Genomic DNA, 21,947 nt, shown 5'->3' on the forward strand with positions numbered 1-21,947 from the left:
ACTGCCACAATATATTAATGAAATATACAATATAACTGCTTCTATATATCATACTAATTCCTTGTCAGTGCTTTTTTTGCAACTGTGTAGCGAGTAGGAACCTACCAGCTCTTACTCCCTCCTTCTAGGAGCTAGAAGGTGCAGCAAGGAGCTTACTTATTTAACTGTAGACATTATGAAGGCGTGTGCATTGATTTAATGTAAACTGTGTATTTAATTGTTTGGTACTACTGCATGTTTGCCGTTTATATCATAAAATACCAAACTATGGCCTACTTTTCCAGCTATCGATATTCCTCAGGTGAAGGTAGAAGAATTGAAACAAATGAAGGTGAGTTTCCTTATGAAGTTGTCAAGTTGGTGGGAAAGAAGCTATAGTACTTAGGCTTACGAAATGGGATTGGGGTAGGCAAATCTACTGTATATAGAGGGTATAATGAGTAATATTTGGGGACAACTTAAAGTTGAATTCAACCCTAAATTTAAAAACCCCTACCCCCCTACCCTACATAGACCCACCCCTCCTCCCCCCCAGTGTTACCTATGGCAAATGCCCCTAACGTTTTACTTACCCCTCGGTGCAGATTCAGGCATCAGAGTTCATGGGCGCCATCTTCTTCTCTTCTGAAATCTTCGTAATGAGACCGGCATGTCGGCGCATGCGCAGTTGGAGCAATTTTCTGTTTTGCGACTACTGCGCATGGGGCGAAACTCATGAAAAATGCCAAAGCGCCGGTCATATTACAAAGACTACTGAAGTGGCTGAAGATGGCGCCTGAATCTGCACCGAGGGGTAAGTAAAACTTTCTGGGCATTTGCCAGGGGTAACACTTAGGCTGGGGGGAGGAGGAAGGGGAGTCTATGTTGGGTAGGGGAATAGGGTTTTTTTAGTTTAGGGTTGAATTCTCCTGTAAGCCTTGTAGGCAATGGAGGTTTGATGAGTACCTCTCTGTAACCTGCACAACTCTTTATCAATGCTACTCCTAATTATTGCTTACCCTTGTGCATGAGTTCTTAATTTTTGGGTATTAGGAACAATGTCCTTATTAGTCAAAGTAGGCAGCAATATAGAGGTACTAATTGTTGAAGGTTTAGTTGCTCTTGAGGCTTATGGCACACCAGGCATACCTTCCCCAGATGTGTGAGGTGTGTCCTACTGCCCCAGCCAGTGTATTCACTGGCAGAAAAAGTTCTCCTTAAAGGAACAGTAACGTCAAAGACTAAGTCTGGGAACCCTGCTGTGGAGCTCAGCAGTTTTGGACAAGCTAACGGGGGGGGGGGAACTATGCACTCTAGTGACTCTAGTTTGATGACTAACAACAATACCTCCAGATATCCTCCATTATGGCAACTTTAAAGGAACAGTAACACCAAAAAATGTAAGTGTTTTAAAGTAATGAAAATATAATGTACTGTTGCCTTGCACTGGTAAAACTGGTGTGTTTGCTTAAGAAACACAACTATAGTTTATATAAATAAGCTGCTGTGTAGCAATGGGGGCAGCCATTCAAAGGAGAAAAAGCTCAAGTTACACAGCAGATAGCAGATAAGCTCTGTCTGTCTAATGGTGTTATCTTTTATCCATTATTTATCCTGTGCCATTTAGCCGTTTTTCAATTTCCGCCATTGCTCCCCAGTAGCTTGTTTATATGAACTATAGTAGTGTTTCTGAAGCAAACAGATCAGTTTTACCAGTGCAGGGCAACAGTACATGATATTTTCATTACTTTAAAACACTTACATTTTTTGGTGTTACTGTTCCTTTAAAGTTGCCATAATGGAGGATATCTGGAGTTATTGTTGTTAGTCATCAAACTAGAGTCACTAGAGTGCATAGTTCCCCCCCCCCCCCCCCCCCCCCCGTTAGCTTGTCCAAAACTGCTGAGCTCCACAGCAGGGTTCCCAGACTTAGTCTTCAGGATTGGCAACCAGCAACTTATGCACTGGGTCGACTTCTAGTCTTCTGCTCACCAGTCATGAGAATGAGAAATGATGTGGCCAAATCAAACGATGAAAGTGACTTGGCAAAATATGGGCAACCCTACTGAGCAGATTTGCACTTCTGGACCTGTGCGCTGAGATGTTTAGTAAGAATGAAGGAAAAACATTATTCACTCTTATATGTTTAGTATTTTACTACATGGGCCATTTGGATTCATTTCATTAGTTTAATATGCATTTACCACATTCTTGGGCTTCTTTTTTAGGCATTCCTCAAGCAACAAAAGAAACAGCAGAAAGAGGTTGCTGTGCTGAAAAAGAAGCACTTAAAAGTAAGTTCTGAGTATGCAATAAGCCAGTTCACAGGCCCGGATTTGTGGAAAGGCCACCTAGGCCTGGGCCTAGGGCGGCAGGATTTTAGGGGGGCGACATGCTGCCCAACCACACCCACATTGGTTCAAAAACACTGGAGATGCGCTGGAGATACGATAATTTCTTTAATTTCCCGCGCACCAATCCCCGTTGCTCCTGTCCCCCTGGAGGGGACAGGGGCAACGAACAGTAGTGGGCCTAGGGGTGAACCACTATGTAAATCCCGCCCTGCCAGTTCACCCAGTTAGCAGCCCAAAGAGGCCTACACTAAGAGGCCAAGGAATTTGCACACTCACAGCCTCCAAAAAACAACAGCATTTCATAGAAAGCCCAGTGGGTAGAGAATTTACAGTAAATCTGCACCATGGAAATTGTAGGTCAAAATATTCTCATATCACTTTTAAGCCTCTGGTCCTGGAGACCATTTACCGGTTGAATTGCAGCCCAAATACAGGACTGAAGTGCAGAACCACAGGCCTTGAATTTAATGTTTTATTTATGAATTTGTTGTATATATATATATACATATTATATATCATTTCTTCAAATGTGGGGTTACCCTCTGAGGGACACAATTTAAGTATTAATCAGAAATTTAGCTAGGGTGAATGCATGCATGCTGTTCTGGATACTATTGGTGCAATGTAACTTTACTCTTGGTGGACTGCTATAACAATGATTTATGCACCTTGTTAAGGAGGGACTGACAAATGGGCTCACTAGAAGGGTTTATGCTTAATATGTTGTACTAAGGTTCAGTTAAGTTGGACAAAGGAGGAGGAAGGAATACTGGGAAATGTAAATATAGATTATAATTATACAGCATTTTGGTGGCAAGAAGGCAGAAACCTTAGTGGTGGTTGGCAGATTATGAATTCTGAATCACAATTGAAAATCGTATTTAGATTGTAAGCTCTTATGAGCTTTTTATATAATATATACACTATAAAAATCCCATTTTGAAAACCTTTTTTTTCACCAGACTTTTTTATGAAATTTTTCCCACTATATATTGCATTTGGGCCCTCTGCCATATTGTCTTTTTTTAATTATCCATGAGCAACCAAGGAATGGCACCCTTCTTTTCAGAACATGAGGGGTGCTGTTTTCTGGAAACTAAATGCAACATGAGCCCAATATATAAATAGGATTATTCTCCCTGCAGGAGTAGTGATTCTGTCTGCAAATGATTTTATTTTTTCATCTATATACTTTGAAACTGATTGACATTGGCTGGTAATGGCTGCTAAAAACTGGCACATATATTGCAAGAGCAAATGATGCATCCGTAATTTGTTACCTCGTTGTGATAATTACTACTCATAGTAATACCTGATAAAGTGGGTGACTTGAATGTGAGTGGCACAAAGGATTCTATATCAGCTCAAACATTGAGCCCGTCCAAGCATGGGGAACAATGGAGGTGCTCTCTACTGCGTTTGCATTATGAGACAATGCCTAAACTATCATTCATTTCAGGGGAAGGCAAGCTTTTGGCCGATGCTTGTGTTACTGGTATTGTGTCCTTCACCCTTGCACTGATCCCAGTAACAGGATTCTAGGTGACTCACTAGGAGGTTAGCCATTATTCCTGTAATCATATAGACCTATCACTTATTTCTTCAAAATCACACAAAGCTATTGCTTAGTCTCAAGGAGCCACACACACCATGGCTTACTCTTGCAGAGCCATACTGTGGTAGAACCACTCAGATCCCCTACTCAACCTTGTAGAGCCTGCAGACCATGGTTTACTCAAACAGACCAATCTCACATACCTCCAGAAATACAAAGAAATATCATCACTCCCTTCTGCAGAGCCACTCACATGCCCTACTCACCCTTGCAGACTCATGCATGTTCTTCAGGAACCACTGCAGTGCCCTTATTTTGAACCCTTGTGCTTTGGGGCTTCCCTTACTCCTGTGTGACAGAGACAGGCTGCATGCTCTTAGCTTTTATATAGAAAAGTCCTGATCCGTATACAGGAACCACCCCTATTGTACTGTAAAACTAAAATTGCAGTGGATATTTGTTAAATACTTTGACAAATGGTCTTGATATTTATTTCTCACAGCTGTTTACATAGTGAACAATTTAATTGTGACTTGTGGCTGCAAATAACACAAACATGCTGTGAGTCATTGACAGAATTGGCTTGCTCTAAGTGGCTGCTTCCTGCAGGAGTCAGCAAGTTGCCGTGCACTACTATCAAGCACCATGGTTAAGTTGTTTGCAGCAGAATAAAAATGTAAGGTAGAGGAAGCACACAATAAACCATTTATTTCTCCAAAACCATAAGGGAAAAAACAGAAGTTATTTGTGAAAGGGAACTATGACGCATCCACTGCAGTTCAATGACTTTTGATATTTTGATAATTATGGGTCCCTTCTAAGCTATCGCTTAGCCAACCAGCTTCTGTGCATTGCCTTTAAAACCTCAGTTCTGCACTGTGTCCGTAGCAGATCTCCACCCCGAGTACATGGGTTGCTTTATTTTATTCTCCTGACTTGCTCTTCTCTCCTCTGTTATGGTTTACTGGTTTCAACTTTTCAGTTTGTTACCTCCCTCCTGCTTCACTGAGACCCCAATATAAAAACTCCAGCCTCACTGTTGTTTGAATCCACGTGGCCCATATGTAACTCTTGCACTGCCACTCAGCTTTTCCTTACACTGAAGATGTTTAAATATTTATGTATTGCTTTATTAACTGAGTTGGGCTTCAGTGCTACTGTTTTATTATTGTAAACATTTTCTACTGCCTTTGCTTTATCATTTTTAGTTCTGAGCTGCTTCGGAAAACTGCTCAATGTGCCATTATACTCTTGGCTGATTTTTAGTTATATACGAAGATAGACCCCCCCTTTATTCTTAGACTCTTCTTTTTGGCCCAGTAGGGTCCTTTCTACTCTGCTGTGTTCCAGGTCTCATTCATTGTGCTTTTGTGGGCTCTTGGTTTGTTTTCGGCAGATATCAGGTCCCTGATTTTCTGCTCTTGCCAGGCCTTTGCCTTGTTCTCCTCTCAAGACCTTCATTATTCATGTTTTATAGATTCAGCTTCTCCCATCCTTCTGCTGCTCCACATTAATTCTACTGTTCATTCTGGCCCACACCTAACTGCTCTATAGACTCCTTTTGTCCTTTCACTTTGTCTTACCGCGTGCATTCTCATCCATATGCTAAACCATGGAAATATGTTTTGCAAATATCCCCTTTTCTGTGCTGTTAGAAATATTTCCAGGGCAAAAAAATGCCGGCTTTACTGTGCTGAGCCGATGACTCACCAGTGGTGGGTGGAAATGATTAACACTAAATAAGGGCCATCAGATTGCTTTTATCTGGCTGCCGTTCATGGATTTTTATTACTACTATTATGATTGAAATTACAGTTGCACTTTTCATCACAGGTTTGAAATGTGTTTTTTTCTGAATGCAGTGAGTAGGCAGTTGTCATTGTGAATTCTTTGCACTAAAAAGTACTGTATATACTTGTTTCATGCACATTTGATTCCATGCACCCTCCACTGATCTGTTCTCCCATAATCCTCCTCCAGCCGTCATTCAGTCAATCATATAGGGGTATTAGACATTTTGGAAAGTCCCCTTATCCAAACAATCCCAGGCCTTATGTGTTCCAGATAATAGATCCAATACCTGTGATAAGAAAACACACTTCCTCTAGACCTCTATTGGTTTATGCCTGAGACAGAAGATTCTGAAGTTACAGTAACTCAAGGTCTTATGAGTATGGAATCTGTAATGTTCTGTCATTTATCGCCTGGACTTGGGAAGAACAGAAAATCACCTTGGACTAGTTGTCCATTACTGAGGTTTACACATAAAGCTTTACATTGTGTCTATATGAATGGATGTTGCATTGTAACAAGTCAATGAACTCCATTAAAGCCTAAAGAAAATGGGAGCTCTTCCATCACTATTGGACTTTGCTCAGTTTCAGAATGGGTTTACTTATCTTATTTTGGATAATTGAAGAAGCCAAGTTAATGTTAGTCTATCAGTATATTCAAAATGGAAACAGTCCTTCTACTTATAATGAATAGTCTGTCAAAAAAATGTGTTGTCTGTACTACTGGAGTCTGGTGAAGCAAACAATGAACAATACTGTATATATTTTTTTAATAATCCAGATTAATGGTTTTGTGGGTTCAGCCAGGATTAAAAGACTCATTTGGGGAATATATTGTTAAAGAAGAATTTCATCTGTTGGAAAGTTTAACGGTGTCTGTCTGTATCTGATGCCAACCATTACCCTTAATTCCATTCCATATTGTTAGACTCTGTGCAGTTCTTGTATTGCAATAATCAGATGTTGCAAGCATAATTATTAGGGGAACATGACAGTTATTTTACGTTCCTTGTACATTTTGGGGTGGGTTGTATTGGGGGTAAACTATAGGGGGTTGTTTATGATGTGCAAGCAGTTGCAAAGTAGAACCCCCCCATAGCTCTTATTACTTAACTTTCCAGGCCCATCATGCTGCTATGATATTAGGTGTGATACAGCTTCCCTGAATTCCAAGAGCTCTTTATTGTAGGTTCTGTGATTTTTGAGATAAGTGATTCCTTGCACAAACCATGTTTGGTTAAGTAATGTTTTAAAATCTGGGAGCCCTAACTGACAAGGCATTTTTGATTAAAAGGCTTAGTCTGTTGGTAGAAAGGAGCTCAATGCCAACTGTATGGTATGTATGACCCCAAGTTTGAATCTATTGGTTGCAAGGGCAATGTTCTGTAGTGTAATGTAAGTCAATGGTAAAGACATTTACAGTTCATCTGGAATGAAGAAGACAATTGAAGTGAATGGGAGATGTTGAGCAGTGTGGTGCCTAATGTCTAATGAAACCAAGCTACTGTTTTCCAGGAGCACAGCGCTATGCAGAAGTTACAGTGCACACAAGTTGACAAAATAGTGGCACAGTTTGACAAAGAAAAAGTGTCTCAGTCGAGGACCTTAGAGAAATCAATCAAGAAGAAAGGGTAAGACTGTCATTGGTTAAAAAGCCAAACTACCATGTAACAGGTTCATTCAGAATGTAGTCTTCCATGAATTTATAAACTGCTGGGAGAGATGTGCTCGGATTAGGGGTCGATACAGAAGCCTGCAAGCGTGGATAGGTGCTAACAAATACTGTCAGTATTGTATGGGTTAAATGGATTCCTTGTACGGTAATCTGGTTTATGCAGATGCTGTTTTTTAGTTTTCATTTTGAAAGGCACGATAAAGCCAATTAACACCTACTCTGGCTTCAGTAGAATAGACTTTTTTATCCTTAGACATAATTATCAGGGGTGCTTCTGCCATAAAACAAGGCAGGACCTTGGTTCAGAGGGCACTTCACCAGGGGGCAGCAGTGTCACTCACAGGTATGGCTGAATTTCCTTTTTTAACTGGGAATAGCTTTTTATTCCATTGTGCCCCCTACACAAGCAATGCCCCAGTCCATTGGCAGCGTTGGATCAGCCAACTCAGTCTGCATAAAGCAAACAAGCACGCCTAATAGTTATTACTATGGCATATTTAAGATCAACATGCTCTCATCTCAATTTAAATTTGATTTACAAATGCATAAAATCTCAAATTCTATGCAACAGTTGTGTTTTGTTTGGTATTTTCAGTTCTTTCCGTTGCCCCACTCATTAATAGGTCTTTTCTTTAGTCTTGGTTCCTGATTCACATGCACAAGGGTTAACGCAAAAGGATTTGCCTTGACTCATAAGGAAAACAAATTAAATTTATCGGCTTAGTATCCAAGGATACCACCCTCCTGTAGATTTGCACATTTAGGTACCCTTTGATATTTAATTAGGTGATCCTACCATTTTAAATGCCTGAAAAAAGAATGAATTAATTTACACAATAGATGATCTTTAAATAGATTCATAACTATAAAATGCTAGCATGTACTGAATACAAATCTCTAATGACACTCTGGGACCAAAAGCTTCCTTGACCTAAATATTAATAGTTGGTCAGATTCTATATGAAGCAATAGGATAGCGATTGTTAAATTACCCAGTCTGTACTTACCACTTATTCCTTCAATAAGTGTGGGATCTCTTATCTGGAATCCTTAGAACCCGATCTTTTTTGAGTATTGCATTTTTTCCTAAATGTTGAGCACGATGCCTTAAAAGAAAAAAATATCCACTTTTTGTCATGAGCTCATTCAGCTGAGTTGGGTACAGACATACCTGATTCTTCTGATTCCTACTGAATTTTAGGAACAAGTCCCAACCCCCATTAGGCTCACAGAGTCATTCAACCCTTTTCTCATCTTTTTCCATTGTAAAGTGATGGATTGTGGAACTCGCTCTGCTTTCCAGAGAAACTGTCATAAATCCCAGACTCTTTAAGTGGCCATAGACGTTGAGATCTGCTTGTAAAGATGTCGCGAAACGAGTGGATCTCTCCCCGATATGCCCACATTGAAGTGGGTGATATCGGGCTGATCCGATCGTGGGCCCCGTAGGATGGCCCCACACAGCTTTATAGGCCTGTGTATTGGGGTCTTATCATTTGACAGTGGAAAAAGATGACAGTGGGACTGAATGACTCTTAGAGCCTAATGGGGGTTGGGAAATTGTTTTAGAGGTCATGTGGCAGGAGAAGACTCATGGTTTCCCATCAACCTGTCGAATCAGGAATGTCTGTTTCAAAAAATATTTTTTGAAAGGTTAACATTTATGCACCTTTTCTAATGTTTATGCACCTTTTCTTGACTAATGTCAAAAGGGGGGTCCCTTTAGGGCTACTAAAAATATCTAAACAATTAAAACACATAATGAAATTTGTCATCAATATGTCTTTATACAGCTTAGTTACCACTAAGTACAAGGCACTTTCCTCTTCTTCTTTTTATTATTATTAAAGAGTAATAACCTAAAAATGAAGACATGGTGACTATGGGTGGTGTCATTGCTGTATATCAGAATATTCTGGAAACAGGTTCCTGGATAAAAGATCCAATACTAATGCACTCCATTACACGTAAAATGAATCAGTGATTCAGTGGTATGAATAAGGATTGATATTTCCCATTCTGTAACTGAACAGTTCAGGAATTATTAGCATTGAAGGCTTATTTAAACAGAGTTGACGAAAATACAATTTATATTAAATAGAGTCATAAAATAAATCCAGATGCATTCATTGATATTGTTTAGGATTATAGAAATTACTTACAAAAACGTTGTACTTTGCTTTCAAATGAAAAGACTTCAGGGTATTTTGGGATTAGCAGAACAAACTGAAATGAAAAATATACATATAATGGAATCTCCCATTGGCACCCAAGATCTAAGCTTTTTTATCAAATCAATGATCTTATCAGCTCTGCAGTCGGAACTGCCTTTTCCTATAAAGGTCTGTTTTGGTCATTACAAACCCAATCATAATATTTTTTTCAAAGCCAGACCTGCTGAAGCTAAAATATAAATATAAAAGATTTATGAAAGTGTATTTTGTAATATTTATATATTTTGATGCCTTTCATGAAATTGAGATACATGAAGTTAATTTGCTCAGTAACTGTCCTAGTGGGAAGTAGGGCCTTTTTTTGAAATAATGAACCCCCTTTTGTAAAAGATATGGTCATATAAGACCGCATACAGTAACTTCTTCCAAGGGGACTTCTAATTTCCTCATATTTTACAATAGGGGGTCCATTATTTATGAAATACTCGTCAGTGAGACATGTGACACTAATGACATCACTAAGCAATGTTTATAAGGATATTATTTTTACAGAATATTCATGACTCTTGAACATTATCATTTATTCAGGTTGCAAAATACTCTTTCATAAGAAGTCAGGTTTCCTAGAATCAGGCATGTTGCAGAAATACTGATTCTTCTGATTACAAAAACATCCAGATTATTGTCGTAAGCCATCTAGCATTCATTTAAGAAGAGGAAACTAACTGTGGAACATATTTTGCCATTTAGAGCAAGTAACTGTCTTGAAATGAAGAAAGAAACAGAAAATAAAATTCAGGTATTAACTTCAGATCATAAATCCAAGGTAAGAGTTTGTTCCCCATCATTCACGTAGCTTTCCATTCTGACTCACTCCAACCACTTGTTGTGATTGCTCACGACTAACAGCACATAGTATGTCGAAAATCTCTAGGGTGAAAAGCAACTAACAATTCCAGCCCAGTACCTTTATTATGTTTTTTTTTTTATTATTATTATTATTTCTCTCTCCTTTTCTGCCATAATCGTCCTCAAAAAACCTTGTAGCAGTTTTCAGTATCGCAAAATGACTTGATGGAAAATGTACTTATGTAAATGAAGCCTTTTAAATCTGAGTGACTGCTGCGCTTCCAAATAGACGCATTGAGTGCACATGTAATGAAAATGTACATTCACATCAAAAATGATATTTTAAATAAATAAATGGCAATTAAACCTTGCGTAGAAATAAAGTAGGCGTAAAGTAGGCGCAGCTAAGGGAAATTCAGTTTAAGAAATGGAATATTGAAAACTGAGCTATGAGGTTTGATTTTTTTTTATTTGTTTGATCTGTATGACATTCATTTAAAGCTTTTAAAGATTTGGTGTGGCTTGGTGATTCGTATTTCATATATATGTGTGTGTGTATGTGTCTTTTGGTGGTGGGTCATATTCCTGTATGTATCGTATAATAAACACCGATGCACTAAATCCATAATATTTGGATTCCACTGAATACTGAAACCTCCACAAAAAGATTTGTCCGAATACTGAACCAAAACCTAATTTACATATTCCAAAAAATTGCGTCAGGTATTGGCCAAATCCGAATTCTGCAAAGAGTGGTGAAGGAAATGCTGTTTCAGTACATCCCTAATGATAACGCGTCAGTGTGATTCACCTGATAATGTTGGCATGGAATGCCTATTGTATTTTGGCCTAAATGTTGAAGAGACACTAGGGGGGTTATTTATCAAAATCTGAATTTATCTGATTTTTTAAAATGAAAAAGTCCGACCAAACTAGAATCCATGATTTGACTTTGTTTATTATTAAAAAAACACAATTTAATCGGATCTGGGAAAAACTCAATAAAATCGAGCGAAAGCCCTAATCGTACAGATTTTTCAGATATTTTTTCCCAAATCGTTCGATTTTTTAAGGGCTTTTTCCTGAGAAGTCTGAATTGTTAAGATTTTTGCCCATAAATCCTGAAATAGTCAGATTTTCTGGCTAATTCAGACCACAGGAACTTCCAAATAGAATAGGGACCTCTCCCATTGACTTATATACAACCTCGACAGGTCTGAGATGCCGGATTTTCGGATTCAGACTTTTTGCAGCCTTTTGGTAAATTTAGATTTTATAGTAAAAAAACTAAAATGAAATATAAATATATTAAATAACCCCCCTAAATGTATGAAATATCAGTGAGCCTTGCTACTAAAAGGAAAGAGTCCTTGATTTATATGATTTATTTATTTACTGTGATGGGGTTTGTCCGGCATATTCATGGGATCTGCCATATTGCTTCTGTAGCTAGAATTGGATATTAGTAGTGAAACTGGAGTCATTGGAAATTATTAAACCCCAGTGCTCTTTAGGATTTTGAGGTATATCCAATGTGGAACATGGACAAGGGCAGCACTACAGGGACACACTGCCCTGCCAGTACAGGGAATACAGTTATTTCATCCCCTAACATGTCACTCATGTAACACTCATGTCCATTCCCAGTTACACATCCTGACTCGCCAAATGATCTTTCATTGGTTCTTCTAATGGAAGTTTGTCTTAAAGGAGAAGGAAAGCTATGGAGGCATTTTATTGCCAATAGATTAGCTGCAATAGTGCAAGCTAGAATGCTATATTTATTCTGTAGAATGTTTTATCATAAAAAGCTCTAGAAACTCTCTTTTTGTTTAGGATAGGAGCTGCAGTGTTAACATGGTGTGACATCACTTCCTGCCTGAGTCTCTCCCTGCTCTGGGCTCAGATTACAGTAGAGAAGGGAGGGGGTGGCGAAGAGGAGCAAACAGAGCATGCTCTTGCCCAGGGCAATGAGGTTTAAGCTGAAGGCAGGAAGTCTGATACAGAAGCCCATGTGTACACAATAGAAGGAAAGAAATGCTGTGTTTCTTTTGACAGGGGACTCAGAGCAGCATTACTTTGGGGGTTTACCAATATATTTAGATAGACCTTTCTGATAAGACTAACTTAGTTTTAACCTTTCCTTCTCCTTTAATAATGTGAAATATCTGAATGAGGCTCAGTGGTCTATTAAAAGGGATCCTGCCACATTTCATCAGGATGATATTGTTCTGCCATAGTACCTATAAAAAATTATCATTTTGGCCTGTGTCCCTCATAACAATGGGCAATAGTGATGTGACTCCCAGGCAGCACATGTAACTGCACGTCCTGCCCAATATTCATGAGATGGATGTGGAAAACGTACTTTTGGCCTGACCCTAAGCCAACTAATGAATGTGGGTCAGGAAAAGCTCAACCTGCACTCGATCCTAACCCACAAAACCTTAAACCACTCCTGACTTTAACTTCTTTGCCATTGTAGGACTGAAACCCGATCCATACCTGCATCATCCCTCTCTTTATGCTACTTCTCTGTGCACCTTTGTTTCTAAAGGTCGCCATAGATGTCGCAAAATGAGCGAATCTCTCCCCCGATATGCCCACATTGAAGTGAGCGATAATGGGCTAATCTGATTTGGATCACAATGGATCCGATATGGGCGGTCGGATCGAGGGACCGCAAAGATGCGGCCAACTGGATTTTTTAAACTGCCCAATCGAGATCTGGCCAACTTTCGGCCAGATGTCCATCTGGGAAGCTCCACTCACGGGCCAATAAGCTGCCCGTTTATGGGGGCCTTAAAACAGGGAATAAAATTGGGAGAAGAGAAGGAGTGTCCTCTTTCTGCACCTAATGCTAACAATGATTGGCTACATTTTTAACTCAAACCCACCCAACCTGTGGTCAATCAAGGTCACTGTGGGTTTCAGGTCAATCCCACACATCTCAACAACAATCAGCTAATGGCAGAGATTACCAAGCTTTGTTACCATTTAGTTATTTTTGAGACCATAGAGCTGCCCTTGTCATTAAGTGATCCACACTTCTTAAAGTGGAAGGAATCTGTTAAAGCCCTAAATACTGGATCACTGCACACTGGGGCATTCTAATGACATGACTTTAGTATTGCCCCATATTCCACAATCATCAATCCAATATAAATGGCTGTAAATGAACAGAACATTCAACCTTGCCATCCTCTATCTCTACTGAAAATGCCAACCATTTATTAGGTTTGGGTTTGCAAATGGAAGGAAAACTAATTTATGAGATCTATGGAAACAAATTCCTTTACACTAAAATCTCACAGTTTAGGGGGGTTCATCTAAGAGGAGGATTTTTCAACTGGACCCAAATTTTGCCACCATAAAGGTGATTTTGGCGTTAATTATTCACCATGTTCTAGCTACAACTTCTATTATAGGGGAAGTGTAAGTTTTTTTTTTTATACCTGGGTTTGCCAAAAGTTAGGCACCCCCTAGTGATTGCATTTACTTACCTGACACTCCAGGTCAGACCTCCTATGAGCACCATCCTCTTCTGGCTTCTTCTTTCATCTGTCGGCTGCGAATGTGCGATAAAGCAAAACTCCAAACTTTAACAAAAAAGCTACTACTGCGCATGCGTCTTCCCCCGGGAAATTTGAAGAGCGCAGAAGAGGATTGCTCCGTAGTGCTCGCTGGAAGAACCCCAGGCTGGTGCAGTTTTCCGCTGATAGGTGCACTGGCCCGGGATGTCAGGTAAGTAAATACAACCACTTGGGGGTGCCTAAGTGTAAATTACTTTCTGACAGTCTTTCTGCACCAGGGGTTAACATTTCTCCTTTGTTTTTATTTCTTTGGCACTTGAGTGATAATCCTACAATTGTCCCAATTTAAAGGCTGTGTTTCTCCGTGGCTTCTGTGTGTACTTGGAAGAATACATTTGCACTTTTGAATGGGTGGCGTTGCCATGGTTTTAATCTGTCGCTGTTATTTTCTCCACATAAACCAGAACCATGCTATCCAAAATAAGATAATAATCCAATCGGCAGGTTCTAGACTTCTGCTCACAAATGGCACATCTAGCAGAAAATAAAGGTTTCCTTAAAAAAAAAAACACTTGTGCTATTTTTCTATAGGTAAATGTTGTATTATTTCTGCAGTGGAATAACTGCCCAGTATTAATAAGAATAGTGACAGCAGAAGCCTGAGTTCATTGGACCCTCCCCAGCACAATAGACATACTGTACTGTAGCTTCAGGTATTGAGGATGATAAAGACATCCATATTTCAATCTTCAATAAAGATCTAAAAGGCTAGTTTTTAAAAACTCCTGTTCTTGTGCATTGGCAGATATGGGCACCTGGCAGTACGCCATGTTTTTGAGTAGTGCTGAGAGATATAGCTTGATACAGTGAAGCTGGGCGGGAGGCTTGGTTTTGTGTGGCCATTAATTGTAGGTATATATTTTAAATTAAGTAAATTTGTGCAGGGGTAACATGGGATGGGGGATTAGGTGAATAGTAAGTAGGGATGGGCAAATTTTTTCGCCTTGTTGACGGCCATAGACTTGTATGGCGTTGTGCGACAAAAAAAGAAAAGACGTTCAGCGATTTTTTGACGCCCATAGACTTGAATGGACATCGGCACCATTTTACCAGCGGCAAATTTTTGACGAAACCGGTCAAATTCGCTCATCCCTAATAGTAAGGTAAACTTACCAATACTGACAGGGGGTCCATGTGCTCAAGCCCCAGACCTTCAGCTTGGGGAGGTAATATCAGACATGTAGAATTCAGTGGTAAGCTGGCACAAAAACTGCACTTCACTCCAAAAAAGATGCAAATTAAAAGTTTTATTACGCAAAAAGGAGGGTGGCCTTACGCATTTCGTGCCTCAGGGGCACTTAGTCATAGGCTGAATTTTGAATTACTAAATTAAAATCTATAAGATAAAATAACTTTGGGCAAATTCTCACCCCTTATGACCCAGAGAGATAGAGAGAGCTCTTGTGCCCAGGCAATAGTCTTTGGGCTGCATTCTTCATCTTCCTGGTGCTAAGTGCAAAGCACACTGCTGTCAGGCTCAACTGAGTCCTCTATTTAATGGCTGCCATAGACAAACAGTAAGTACAGGGCTCCCTGGCCCATTGTGCAGCAGCAGTAGCAAGAATTTGAATGGCTAGACCAAGGCAGCATGCCCTTGCGCCATCCACTCGGCTTCAGTGCTGCCAATTGCAGGCACATTGCACTTTCCGATGATACAGCCTACAAGGCATGATGAAAAAACAGCAATCTTTGAACCTTGCCAAAGACTTTGTAAAAGAAGCTTTCATGGGTGCTCCCTGGTAGTTGCTCTAAAGCTCAACCCAATCTGTAGCTTTATTCTTATGTAGCACAAGCAGCAAAGAGATTTCATTGTTTTAGATTAAAGGGATTCTGTCGTGATTTTTATGATGACGTTTTTATTTCTAAATGACACTGTTTACACTACAAATAATTTACTCTACAATATAAAATTTCATTCCTGAACCAGAAAGTGTATTTTTTTTAGTTGTAATATTGGTGTGTAGGCGCCATCTCAGGTCATTTAGCCTGGTCATGTGCTTTCAGAAAGAACCAGCACTTTAGGATGGAACTGCTTTCTGGCAGGCTGTTGTTTCTCCTACTCAATGTAACTGAATGTGTTGTAGTGGGACCTGGATTTTACTATTGAGTGCTGTTCTTATATCTACTTGTGTTAGGGAGCTGATATCTGGTTACCTTAGCATTGTTATGTTGTTAGGCTGCTGCGGGGGATAGGGAGGGGCTGATATCACTCCAACTTGCAGTACAGCAGTAAAGAGTGACTGAAGTTTATCAGAGCACATGACTTGGGGCAGCTGGGAAACTGACAATCTGCCTAGCCCCATGTTATATTTCAAAAATAAATATAAAAAAATATCTGTTTGTTCTTTTGAGAAATGGATTTCAGTGCAGAATTCTGCTGTAGCAGCACTATTAACTGATGCGTTTTGAAAAAAAAAAAAATTTCCCCATGACATTATCCCTTTAACCACCATCAAGGAAACAAAAAACGATGACATTTTGACCCAAAAGGAAACTATTAGAGATATGTATACAGGACACAGAGCCAAAGATTACATTGCACCAGCAGTTAGTGTATGTTCTCCTTGTCTAATGCCGTTAGAATAATCCATGGAAACATTTGATTGGTTGCTGGAGGTTGTACAGTAAGCACTAAGCTTTGTCTATGTCCTTGAATAACCCTGAATTACCCTGTGCTGATGGTCGGCTGGAAGCAGCTTCAATACTGTAGTCTGCACGATTCAACATATAGGCCTTATTTGTACTATAATGTGCAAGTGAAATGCTTTTAAATCTAATATCTCTACAGAAATGGCATGGTTGACACAATATAATCAAGGGTCTGGCTTAGGTGCAATAAGCTGTGACCTTGACCTTGAGCCACAGCCGTGCAATGAACCCCATCCCTAAATCAGATAAAAGCAATGATGTTCCTGGCTCAGTTTCATCTGTCAACATTACACATTTGACTTTTACCTGTAAATTGCAGGCAGCCGTTATATAATGATATATTCTCAGAGCAAATTCCATTGGTCAGGTTTTGTGAAATGTTGGAAGTTTACAGACATATTTTGGCATCTTATTTTTATTGGAATACCTGTATTACCATTTCTGCAGAAGGCAGTGCTGAGTGTGATGAATCCACTGTTTCGATCCGTTCCTTCTATCACCTCACACACCGCTCTATATATTACAGTATTTTACTTTCTCCAACAAACATTTGCTTCAGTGGAATTTTTATGCTCCTAAACTTTTGTACTTCCACCTTCCAAGGTGTGAGTGTTTGCAAGGACCACCTATCTTAAAGGGGTTGTTCACCTTTGAATTAACTTTTAGTATGATGTAGAGATGGATATTCTGAGACGATTTGCAATTGGTTTTCATTTTTTATTATCAGTGATTTTTAAGGTTATTTAGCTTTTTATTCAGCAGCTCTCCAGCTCCAAATTCCCCTAGCAGCCGTGCATTGATTTGAATAAGAGACTGGAATATGAATAGGACAGGACCTTAATAGAAAGACGAGTAATAAAGAAGGGGTCAGCGAAGCCTATTTGAAAGCTGTAAAGAGTCAGAAGGACAAAGGCAAATAACTATAAAACTATAAAAAATAAATGATGAAAGCCAAGTTGCTTTGAATCGACCATTCTATTACATACTAAAAGCTACCTTAAAGGTGATCTATCCCTTTATGCCATCATGCATACCTCTCCCTAAACCCCCTAGCTCCTTTAATTGTACACAACACCATCTGGTTGGCAGACTCATGATGAGAAAGCACTTCTCTGGGTGTACTTTACCCCTTATCATCATTAACAGCAGTATATCTATTCTTTCTTCTTGCAGTATGCTGCCTACATTATTTCCCTCTGTGCCTCTACCAGCAATATGTCCATTCAGATCTACTGACACCACCTCTACCTTCCATTATTGTCACACCCACAACACTAATCTCATTATTCTACACCCACGTCCCCCTTCCATCACTCATTTGTTCTACAACCCATTCTTCCAATTTATGTCAAGCCTACGCTGTAAATATTGCAGGATTCCACAGTAGAAAGGGGTTGATCCAGTTGCCTTGTTTTCCAGACAGTTGCCCTATAAAAAGCCTTGGTAAAGCCATTTACTGCTCACGATACAATATACAGTTGAATTCCGCTCTCTGGAAGTAACTGAAATGAATTCTATAAAACCCCGTTGTCTTCCTGTTGTGCTTCTGGCTGAAATGATGTGGCCATAAAAATGTAATTATACTTCAAAGAACAGTGTTTGTACTTTGATTAATATTGCTATATTGGAATGCACTTTGGTCCAGCCGTGAGGATAACCAGCAAGCTAAATGTGAATTATGTGCATTGTACAATTGTCCTTGACCTTACAGTTGAAGTAGAAGCTCAGCAAAAGCATAACTAGCAGAGGCTCCCTAGCAAAGGCTTTAGTTTGCCAACACTGAACAAAAAGATCCCTTTTCTTGTGTTGGCCCCACAAAGGCCTAAAGAAGCAGCATTGCAAGTGAGACCATGCCTGGTTTTGATGTATTGCCTGGTCAGTGGTATTTGAATGCACTCATTCGTTCCTGTTCCCTCCTCACCCAATACTAGATCTGTGCATGTTTGGCCAACTTTAGCCAAATAACTGTTGGTTTCTTTTTGCCCTTGATCTGATTTCTTTGTTGTGTTTCATAGTTAATAAATGTTGTTCCAATTTTGGCCACTAGGCTTCCTTTAAGGACTTGATTTTGTTTTCTAGCAATTTAGCTTTGTCGTTTACCTGCTTTTGTTTCCTAGTTAGTACTTCAGAAACCCAACAAAATCCTTATCTATACCTGCTTTTACTTTACACATGCCTTGTGTTAACAAAATATGCCAATTCTGTACAAACATTGCTTCCACGTAGCAGCAGACAGTGGTGTCAGTAAGATGGCTTAAGCAACTTCCTTTTTATAGTTTGTTGCAAATACAATGACATTTATTTTTCTCAAGATGAGAGTAGTGTGTATTCTTAGCCAATAGAAAGCTGTGCTCCAGAATACTTTTTATAATTTATATATAACTTTGAGAAAGCCCTAATTTCTCACATGGACGCATTAGGGTTCATTTTCTATTCCCTGAGGTGCAAGTGCTAGAGGGTTAAGGAAGGAGGAGGATACTCATTGAAAGGAGAAGAATCTAGTTCACAGACTGGAGCTACAACCATATTTTTACCCTCGATAATGTGTTGGAATATGCTAGGAGATTTGATTGGGTTCTGCTCATGGTTAACAGATGAAACAGTTTGCTTCCGATTGCAAACTGTGCTTAAATGTTCTCCAGCCTCTGTTCCAGTTCATGGGACATGCAAAGTCTCACCTTATAAATGGACATATGAAAGTAGCCGTTCAGCCCAGTTTGCCCAGCCAGGTCCAGTTTTTATTGACAAAAAATGCATATACATTGGTATGCACTATGAGAACCGGAGATGTGTTTACCTGCAACTCTTCATTCATTCTGATTTCACTTGGAATAGCCTTGAACTGTTTCACCATGGTGCGTTATAGGTTTAAGAGCTCATCAAGCAATCTAGTTGAGCTTGATTGTTACAGCACCCCATGACCCTCTCTTCATTTGAGAGTCCTCTAGCATTGTACCCAAATGGAACTTGACAAAAGTATGCAAGATTAAAGGAAAGCAAACTTGACATATACAATTTTGCAAATAATGGTTCCCACAGACAAAGTTTCTAAGGTTGAAATCCAAAATGTATTAAATTAATAAAATACTAGTAAAGTATGTTTTTCAAATGCAAGAAGACTTGAATCCCCATCGTACAGGCTCCATCAAATACTTTCCACTCTTTGGTGTATCTGACTTTGCAGTAAATGCCAGTTATTTTAATAACGCCAGTACATGCCAATATTCTTTGAGCAACACACATCACGTTCAACAGCTTTTCAAAGGCACTGATTTCAGCAGCAGGAGACTTCTTACAGTTCTGGAACATTATATGGTGCCATCGTAGTACTTATGTTTGTATGTTTCATTATTGTCGTGTGGCCTGCCATTTAATCAGCCTGTATGTTCATTTGGTAGTCCTGTTTGTTGTATAGAAACAAACTAATTGACTAAAATGCAAAACAATTTGCACAAATTGTGAATAGTCTTTTTCAGTTTCTGGAATGTCCAGATCTAGACAAATTTTTTTTCCTATTTTATTTTTCTTGCGTTTTATTAATGCATTTTCTTTAAGGTTCCTCTTGTTTTTCCAGCTATTTATGTCACCTGCTCTGAAGAGACATAACTAACCATATCCCACTTTAGTTTTTTTATTTCAATTTGCAGGTTTATTGTGCAATAAAGGTATACATAACATTGACATGTGTTCAGTAAGAAGCTTACAAATAACCCACATATCGGCACTGTAAGTTATACAGATTGAAGTAACTTAAGTAACAGAAGCGAAAAGCAAAAGATAAGAATAATAAAATAAAAAAAAGAAAATAAAGAATTCAAAGAATTCACGGTAGTACATGGCAGAGATTCAACTGTGCATAAAATCACAATAAAGCAGGGTTTTCATCAGATCTAGGTAGGCCCTAACAATTAAGGCATTCAAATATAATGTTTCAATCATCTGTGATGGAGTGCCACGGATCCTATATCTGAGCACATTTAAATTTATCTTCTATAGATCCTGCTGCCAAACGTTCCATAACTTCTCTCGAGTCCATCTGTTGTATCAGACAGGAAATGCTAGGGGTCACATTGAGCTTCCAAGTTTACGTAATCAGAGTGACCACTGTATTGAACACTTGAAATAACAACTTTGGGTTATCATAAGAGCAGTTATCAGCATAAATTTGCAGTAATTCTATTTGGGGTTGGAAAGGGAGGTCACAATCCAGTCTATTCTTGAGCAGTGCAAATACTTCAGACCAGAACGGATGAACTGTAGGACATAGCCACCACATATGCAATAGGGAGCCAATCTTGCCACAATTTCTCCAGCAGAATGGAGAATGGTGAGGTGCTATTTTAGCTATACGTTGTGGAGTGAGGTACCAACGGTGTGTTACTTTCGTATGCGTTTCCACATGATTAGTGCAGCAAGTGGCACCCCGTGAAGCTGTAAGGCATTTCTGCCATTGGTGAGATGTGAATTGGGTTTGCAGATCTTCCTCCCATTTTAGCATATACGGAAATTTATAACTAACCATATCCAATAGCAAAACTGTTAACATATCAATTCACTTGCCATCTACAGATCTATGAGAAAGTCTAGCTTGAGACAAAAAAAAATCTGCTTTTCTCTCTTCCCTCGTCATTGATCTTAGGTTAGATTGCTACTGAACAGATTATTTCCAGCAGATTTGAGATATAAAAACCATGACTGTATAGCTTCCACTGATGGGTCTCTTGATCTTTATTCTTTTGGTAGTTTTAGTGGAAATAGTTCACTGATGGTATTAGTATATGTCTCTGATGCTAGGTGAAAGATATTGTGGCTCAACATACAAAAGAGTTCACAGAAATGGTGAAAGCACAGAACGCTGAGGAGCAAACACTCCGAGATCTTCATTTAAGCCAACAGTGTGAGCTCCTCAAGGAGTTGCTGCGGGGGATTCATGCACAACAAATGCAGCAACTCAAACTGACCCACGAAAGGTGAGTATACACAATTCAACAGCTATTTAGTAGTCCCCCACAATTTAACTCCAGATACTAGAATATTAGACTTTCTGAGCAGGATCCCTCCAAACACTCAAAGAACTGTAGGACTTTTGGCATGAAGACAGATATAAATATTATGATGTTTAGGGTACGATCATTTTGCATTTAGACCATGGAAACATTCATTTCAAATTTGTATTAGTTGTTTCTTCTCACATTTAGGCTTCATTTGTTTCTCTTCTACAATCTTTTGTTCAGCCTTGTTAACTGTGGTGTGTAATCCTCTAAAGAAGTCTTCTTAATGCCACTGGAAAGACCAAACAAAAAGAAAATAAGTCAAGGACTTAAGC

General features: G+C 39.2%; 1 protein-coding gene across 9 annotated transcripts in view; it reads left to right on the top strand.

The window, feature by feature from the left end:
* Positions 1–21,947, top strand: part of plcb4.S (phospholipase C beta 4 S homeolog) — a 160,021-nt gene that overhangs the window by 129,092 nt on the left and 8,982 nt on the right. For 7 of the 9 annotated variants that reach the window (XM_018265087.2, XM_018265083.2, XM_018265084.2 and 4 more), the window contains 5 exons: positions 285–331; positions 2,208–2,273; positions 7,197–7,312; positions 10,281–10,356; positions 21,416–21,591. In XM_018265087.2, the coding sequence (XP_018120576.1) occupies positions 285–331; positions 2,208–2,273; positions 7,197–7,312; positions 10,281–10,356; positions 21,416–21,591 (481 nt within the window). The other 2 variants (XM_041564342.1, XM_041564341.1) reach the window with 2 other exon arrangements.

This window comes from Xenopus laevis, chromosome 5S (genome assembly GCF_017654675.1).
Source record: "Xenopus laevis strain J_2021 chromosome 5S, Xenopus_laevis_v10.1, whole genome shotgun sequence".
Classification (NCBI taxonomy): Eukaryota; Metazoa; Chordata; class Amphibia; order Anura; family Pipidae; genus Xenopus; species Xenopus laevis.